Source organism: Antedon bifida, chromosome 9 (genome assembly GCF_963402885.1).
Source record: "Antedon bifida chromosome 9, ecAntBifi1.1, whole genome shotgun sequence".
Lineage (NCBI taxonomy): Eukaryota > Metazoa > Echinodermata > Crinoidea > Comatulida > Antedonidae > Antedon > Antedon bifida.
The window spans coordinates 5,429,021-5,437,537 of NC_136234.1; the positions used below are offsets into that span (position 1 = coordinate 5,429,021).

Genomic DNA, 8,517 nt, shown 5'->3' on the forward strand with positions numbered 1-8,517 from the left:
TTATATTTTTCTGGGGAAAATCATCTTTAAATTCATATGTAAAAGTATATAATAAGGGTTAGATGAAATGTGAAAAATATATCCAGACGAAGAACATATAGACGATTACGAAAAGACGTTTTGGTTGTACGGTTGGTTATAATATTTTCTCCAGTAATATTATTTTTAATTGAATTAACATTAAAACAATAAAACATTGGTTTTAGTATGTTCTGAGTTCACCCATAGGTCTGAATTAATCTTATAATGCATTGCATATCACTGGACGAAGGGTGTAGCTTTTTTTGGCAAAATAATAATTATATGTACATTAAAAATTATAATTGCATTGGTCACACGCAACTCATAAACTACTACTAAATTGCAAACTGTGAGTTTGTTGTTCGTTTTCAAAGTTTTTGCTAATTTCGACAAGACTCCAATTTGGGGACATTTCCGATGCAACATTTTTAAAATTTGTACATCCTAAATTGGGTAGATGTGAATACGTCCAAAAATTACCATTTATCCAGTAATCCTGTATAGACCTAGTGTTTTTCGTGAGAAAGGCAAAAATGGCGCTCCATAACAGTTACGGTCGTTGAGTTCGTCAAAAACCAGTCTGCTGCCCTCTTTAAATAATCCATAACCTTTGACACTCATAAACAAAAACTACGGAAAACACACACACACACGAAATTATTTCCATTCATTAAATGCTGGTAGCTATCCGATTAGCCAGCAAAATTATAAAAAGTGGAAAGTCATGCGTGATTTAGAAGAAGTTTAATATATTTTAATATACAAAATTGGTTGAATGTATTTTCTTATCGTAAGTATTACTGTACATTTAATTTAAAAAATAATTATTATGCAGCCAACCACGTCGAATGAATGACGGATCGGAAACCCTTCTCTAGCATATCTATCTAGGCTAGGCCTAGGCCTAGTGTATACTCTAGACTAGGGCCGGCTAGTTTAATAAGTTAAGGCATAGATGCCCAGAGGGTAGGGATGGTAGCTAGCTATAAGCACTACAGTTCTCGCCTAAGTAGGGACTACCTATTAGACCATTGCCTTGTACCAGTACAGTAGCCTACTACTATTTAAGCATATTTATTATTATAATTAATTATTATGACAGGAAAGCCTTTATAGGATAAATAGGTTCCACATTTTAACAACAGACTCGACTTGGTCTGTGCCTGCATGCACGTACATATTGATATATTTCTTTCTGATTAAAATGATTTTTTTTCACTCTAACAGCACGGTACATCATTATTGGCTTATTGACCAATATTTGCTTGTCATATTTCGTCCTTGCTTGGCAGAGTCCTCAATCTCTTACTACGAAATGTCACTAATTTCTATGGAAATTCGGAAATTATGGACGTATATAATAGAGATATATATACCGTACAGAGATACATACAAAATTATGGGAAAACCCCATGGTAAAACACAATATTGAACAAGTCAATGACCCATGCCACGAAAAGCTCTGGTTTCCATGTCCGTATAAACAGCGTGATGGCCGTTTACTTTCATCCCGAGCATAGTACTACACAGCTGTTACGCACAAAAACATGTGCACAGCGTGTAAAAAGCCTCCTGAAATGTTCTATTTACGACAGAGATTACTGCCTGAATGAAATTTATTGTAACAAGTTGAGAAGTCTGCACTTATAGTTACTTACATAGTCTATTTCGTGCCTAGCTTACATGGATAACCCGACATAGATCTTTTCCCCTTTGAGGGGAGAACACAACTCGAAAAATAATAAAATTTCTAGGACTCCCCTCCAAGTGGTATCATCTGTGGACCGTCTGTCACTATAATTAATCAATTCAAAATATTGTCCCCCTGAAAATATAATTAAAAATTATGTTGTGTTTGATGTTATTATTATTATATTTGAATAAGGCCATTTTAATTGAACAGAACAGTTATTGACTTTGACAAAGAATCAGATTAAAAATCAAAAAATCAAAAAATGATTTTTTTTTATGATGAATAATAAAATATAGTAAATCGGAAGACCATATGTCTGTAAGTTAATGAATTTTTGATATAATTTAACTAAATTTATTTTGTATTTTTGTAAGTGAAATCATTCTTGTTAGTGAATAAAAATGAAATATACTCAAAGTTTGATTTGATTAATCTGTATTTTTTATGTTTTGGTGGACAATGCACACTTTACAACTAAAAGCAAGTTTATCATTTGTTGAAATAACATTAAATATAATAATTATGTGTAAATGTGTAAAAGCCAATTCACAATGTTCTAAATGTACCACCAGCAGATACTGTATCTAGCGTTAATTAAATGACCTGAAACCATAAATTGAAATTATCTCATAAAACTTGTCTTTCATTTATACCGGTGGATACATTGGTTTCCATTGTAGGTGCAGATTTAGTGACTAAGTAACATGGAAGCAAAAAGTGATGAGAATCAAGTTCCGAACTTAAAGAGAAAATGGGACCAATTCGTCATCATTCCTTCAAAGAGTTCACAAGAAACGAAGAAGGTAAGATGATCATTCATTTATTCATTCATTTTTCTTCTCTCACAATTCATCCGTATATTTTTCTAGGTGCGTTCATATTCAATTTGATTTTAGTTCATGTTGATTGGTTATCAACCATCCACAGTACGAGAAGAAATGATGTCGGTTGTACATGGGGATGGTCTGTCAAGGGGCATCGTAACAGACTGTCCCATTGATAGGTAGGGGTGTTCCAATAAAAAAATTTCTTTTCATATATTGTCTCCCACTTCATGGGAAAAGGGCTAATGTCAGTTTGTCCAGGTAAGCGGCACTCATAGACTACCAACACCATTTCTGGTTTGTGTATTTCAGGGAGCTAACTAATTACAATTCATAGTTATGGCATTAAGCCTTGTCCACACTATCAAACTTTATGTGACAAAAAAGTGTGATACTGTATGCCCATATATGGACATGATGATGTCATATCACTATCATATTTGGGCAGATCACTGCCATATTTGGGCATATCACTACTATATTTGGGTATATCACTACCATATTTGGGCACATCACACTGGCATTAGAATATCAAATAATTCCATCCTTGAAATATGCACACATACTGTACAATTCACTTTCAAGGTCCATTATTGTATTAACATTAAAAAGTAATTAATTAATATTAATTAAATAGATATATAGTATAATAATATTGTTATCCAATTTGGATAACAATATTACAATTATCAAGTTTATTAAAGCAAGCTGTTAGCTCTGTCTTTTATACACTATTTTAATAAGTTACTGTGAACTATCTATCTGTAAAATGATCTAGATGACAACGGTGGTTGTACTGTATTGGTAACAAATAACTTCCTATGGGCAGTATTCCTATCATATAAAGGTACTGTACATATTATATTATAATAATGTATAAATATTGTATACCTCCATTCTCTTATCAGAACAATACATTCTCTGTGCTTTATCTCCACAATTTGACAATATTTGTCCAGTATCATAGGCAAATTCCATAATACAGCATCCCATGAATATCACATGTAGTGCCTGTATCATAGAATGTGTAGGTTAAGGGTGTCTATGATACATGTGCAACATGTAAATGATATATCACAGAATTTGCCTCTGATAATAGACCCATTTTGATTTGAATTTGTTCATTATCAATCATAAAAAATATATGCGAAGTGATAAATTACTGACATTACAAATAAATACATATTTAATAAAAGATTTTCCAGAATAGCCCTAAAAGCTTATTAGCTTATTTCCATTGACTTTATATTAGGTACTGTACAACTGCCAACAATCAGTTAAAGATAATTCTTAAAACATTTTTTTTTAATATTCCATTTTAATGTAACATAATAGTTATCCACTTTGACCAAAAATTAGATCGAAAAAAAATGTATTTACCTGAAAAAAAAGTAATTTAAAGCAAAAAATGGTCAAAATGGCTGCCAGCCAATGGATTTTGGTTGAATTTAACCATTTATTTTGTCATTTTATAAGTGAAAACATTTTTTTTTCTATGGAAGTGATAAAACTATAAAATAACATATTCAAAGTCTGATTTAATTAATCTTCATTTTTCATGTTTTTGGGGAACAATACATAAGGTTAAGGTATCCAGCGATCCAGCGATCAATTCTAATTTCTACTTAGTGAAATTAATTGTATTGTAAAACAAAAAACCAAATTGTTTTATAAAGATTAATTAAACATTTAAAAGCTTTGGTTGATAAGGTCCAACCATGGACCTATATAATTTATATGTCCATTTTCCAACTTCGGCCTACACTGTCTGATCATGGTCTGATAGTGAAGAAGCCTGTCCCTGCTGACAAATTGTTTATTCACAGAAACATGAGGAAATTATCTAATCTAGTATATTTACCTAAATCAATTGGCACTGTTTGCTTTTGTGTGAAGGAAATTGATAGAAGGTCATGTGATACCAGTCAACAGGCAATCAGTCATGTGACAAAATTTAAACTTTAAAAACTCCTACTGTATATTGCGCATAAATTACCAAAATATTTTAAAATTTATTTAATAAAGTTGGATCAAACTATGTCCTGGTGTCTGACTTTTATATAATATTGTTCGTGTACAGTAAAGTAGAGAATTGTTTGTAGAGTAACTTGTGTAGTGTGTGTCTAACTTTTAAACCGATTGTCACTAAGATATAGAACGGTGACAAAAAGTATTGGGACTGAAGGTCAAGTCCAGGGGTCAAGTCTGGTGAGGGACCAGCAATACCAAAAGGAAAACAGTTTTGCCGCCTACCCTAAACTTTGTGTAATAAGGATACATCTTTGAATCTGTGTGTACAAGTAGAGAGCGTGTGTGTATACAATAGAGGGGGTGGGGGGCATGCCAAATGTTAGACGTATGAAATAAAATGGTGAGTACAGTAGGTGAAATGTCATGTTCTAGAAAATTAACAGATTATGTTTATCTATAAATTATGCATCGATAATCATAATTGTGGAATGATAATAATTTTAACAACCCAACAATTATATCTAGGGATGCTCCGATCAAATTCCAGATTTATAATAATAGTGTACAGTAAGTGTTTGCTTTATGTGCACGTAACATGTTTACGTTTTACCGCACCATTATAGTAAATAATGCTTGTGTATCCAGTAAAACGATTCAATCATTTAATTGACTAATAATGCAGGCTGCAAAGACTTCAAAGTGTGAGTAACTATAGTTTGTAACTACCTGTATATTTTTACAAAGGGATTATACCATTTAAATTATCATGTCTGATACAAAGTCATTTCTGGTATTAAAAGGTAAACCCCATGGTACAGTTGTAATTCTGTACTAGTAATCAGGCAGGCTGTATTCAGGGTTTATTTAAGCATAAACTGATTCAAGGTAGTCAGCCTTTTAAACAATAAAGTATTTTTGTCTTTACTTCCATTGTGTGTTCCTAATGCCTGGACTCTTTCCTCAAAGACCCTGTGGGTTGCCTAAACAATCACTGCTTACAGATCTCAACATTTCTATGTTTTCTTTTTAATATGTAGTAGAGCTGTAGCTCGGTGCTTAACATGCTTGTCTACCTATCCCAAGTTCCAAGGTTTCAATCCTAAGCTAGTGCCTAGTTTCATGACTGTTTTTGCCCAGTCCATGTGTGGGAAAGAGAAATATTTACTAATACTGTATAAATCAAAATATTTAAAAAAAAAAGTTTGTTGCTTTGATTTTTCAACTTTGTTTTGTCTATCCTATATGATAAATAAATATTTTGCATAAAAAATAATTATCTTTAGTTATATTAAAATGTAATAGTTAATTATATCTCAACTGTAAATTATGATAGTAAATAACGATTATTTATTTACCTGACGTTTCGGCCACTATCAGATAGTTATATTATTTTTATTTTACAATTTATAAATTTGTTTGTGTATTCCTAAAAGGTTACGGTGCTTTACCTTTTTCGTCAGCACACACACACTGTTCACTACATTCAAACTGAAAAATTCTATGTTTTCTTTTGAGTATAATGACTATTGTCATTGATATTGTCTGTTTAAATAAAGTGGCTTCATTCATAAATTTCTATTCTGGGACTTTTTTTGTATTTTACCACTCAATTATACGAAGGTCATTCCGTGACCTCTAAATCCGTTTATATTTACTATGATACCTGAGATTACCTTGCTACTTGAGATTCGTTTAAAGGTAAAGTCTTATTTCAAAGTCTGTGTTTTGTATTGACCTTTTTAGATTAAGATATTTTTCTGTCTTTACTGTATATTTTTGTTGGCAATGCATTAGAAATACTATCACGTTTATACAATTATTGTTAACATTGTCGTTTCCTGTACTTAACCACATTTCAGCACAACAAGCATAGCTGGCCTAGTAATTCACAAAATGATATATTTGTGGTTCTAACAAGGCCTTAATTAGCAGAAAATGGAGGATATGCTTGTGCCTCTCCTCAAAATTATAATATTTGGATGGCCTGGAAAGCAAACATTCCCACTCAATTTATAGGTAGTTTTTTTAGCCAGACAGTCTAAAACTTTGTCTACACAATCAAAATGTGATGTGCTTATATATAGACATGGTGATGTCATATCACTACTATATTTGAGCATATTACTACCATATTTGAACATATTACTACCATATTTGAGCACATCACTACCATATTTGAGCACATCACACTTTTTTTGTCAAACTAGTTTGACAGATATGATTTTTTTTTTTACCATATTTAATGAGGGTGATCCATCCAGCAATTGCTGATCATTAGGGACCCTCAGAGGTTCACAAGACAAACATATACACAAGATGCTCTACATATACAAAGTCTTATTACAAGTCTTTGGGAGTGGAGTTCTAATTTTGTCCTTAGAACAAATCCTGACATGTGACGGGACTTGAACCCAGGACCCTTGGAGTGGTAGCCAAGCATCATAACCACCAAGCCACAACTCAACTCAATTTTGAGACCCATTTGGAAGACATCATATCTATAAGTTGCCTTCTTACCTGGATAAACCGCCATTAGCCCTTTCCCCACACTGGCAATTATGAATAGAATAGTTTTTAGTGGAACACCCCTACCATATAATGTGACATTCCATCTTGTTTTCTTTTTTATTTATTTGTAATTTGTATTATTATCATTGAGAAAATCAAACATTTAAATTGAGGATTTTTATTTTCTTTTTCAGGAAAAACAGTTGTGTTTAGAAGATTTTTTACATTTATTTCTAGTCATGTCGTCAAACAAAGCAATTGATAGAGAGGACATAACAAACTTTTGGTGAGTAAAATAATTACATTGCTTTAGCTTTTTGAATTTAATATTTTTTTAAAAAACATAAATTGAGGGTTCTGTTTGAGACTCTTTTTATACAGTAGGTAATCGATGTACCATATTTTCAATTTTGTTTTTGGATAACATATGATATTATCTTTGTCGGCTATAACTTTTGTAAACTGTTGTTTTCGTTATTCTAGTACGGACATTCCAAGTTCGTTCAACATCATGACTCGGGAGTTTATGTCGGATGTTCACGAGCTAGCGACCAAAGCTCAGGCCAACGACAGCGAAGTAGATGAGAATGGGTACACAATCTTAATGCAGTATCTGATACAAGGAAGGGGATGGCTTATACTCAACACATTGCATAATCTAGCCACTCAGGTACGGTGACCCCACCCTCCTTATCTGATACAAGGAAGGGGATGGCTTATACTCAACACATTGCATAATCTAGCCACTCAGGTATAGTGACCCCACCCTCCTTATCTGATACAAGGAAGGGGATGGCTTATACTCAACGCATTGCATAATCTAGCCACTCAGGTATAGTGACCCCACCCCTCCTTACCTGATACAAGGAAGGGGATGACTTATACTCAACACATTGCATAATCTAGCCACTCAGGTATAGTGACCCCACCCTCCTTATCTGATACAAGGAAGGGGATGGCTTATTCTCGACACATTGCATAATCTAGCCACTCAGGTATAGTGACCCCACCCTCCTTATCTGATACAAGGAAGGGGATGGCTTATACTCAACACATTGCATAATCTAGCCACTCAGGTATAGTGACCCCACCCCTCCTTACCTGATACAAGGAAGGGGATGGCTTATACTCAACACATTGCATAATCTAGCCACTCAGGTATAGTGACCCCACCCTCCTTATCTGATACAAGGAAGGGGATGGCTTATACTCAACACATTGCATAATCTAGCCACTCAGGTATAGTGACCCCACCCCTCCTTACCTGATACAAGGAAGGGGATGGCTTATACTCAACACATTGCATAATCTAGCCACTCAGGTATAGTGACCCCACCCTCCTTATCTGATACAAGGAAGGGGATGGCTTATACTCAACACATTGCATAATCTAGCCACTCAGGTATAGTGACCCCACCCCTCCTTACCTGATACAAGGAAGGGGATGACTTATACTCAACAAATTGCATAATCTAGCCACTCAGGTATAGTGACCCCACC

At 33.6% G+C, this 8,517-nt stretch overlaps 1 protein-coding gene across 1 annotated transcript; it reads left to right on the plus strand.

Annotated features, from left to right (window-relative positions):
* Positions 1–677: 677 nt before the first annotated feature.
* Positions 678–7,696, plus strand: LOC144852362 (uncharacterized). Its single transcript, XM_078710148.1, has 4 exons — positions 678–811; positions 2,395–2,517; positions 7,212–7,303; positions 7,501–7,696. The coding sequence occupies exons 2-4, from the start codon at positions 2,419–2,421 to the stop codon at positions 7,694–7,696; spliced, it is 387 nt and encodes a 128-aa protein (XP_078566274.1). The 5' UTR covers positions 678–811; positions 2,395–2,418.
* The last annotated feature ends 821 nt before the right edge of the window (positions 7,697–8,517 follow it).

Coding starts and splice junctions, on each gene's coding strand:
- LOC144852362 (XM_078710148.1), top strand. CDS start 2,419: ATGGAAGCAAAAAGTGATGAGAATCAAGTTCCGAACTTAAAGAGAAAA. Junction 2,518..7,211: donor GTTCACAAGAAACGAAGAAG/GTAAGATGATCA, acceptor TTTCTTTTTCAG/GAAAAACAGTTGTGTTTAGA. Junction 7,304..7,500: donor GAGGACATAACAAACTTTTG/GTGAGTAAAATA, acceptor TCGTTATTCTAG/TACGGACATTCCAAGTTCGT.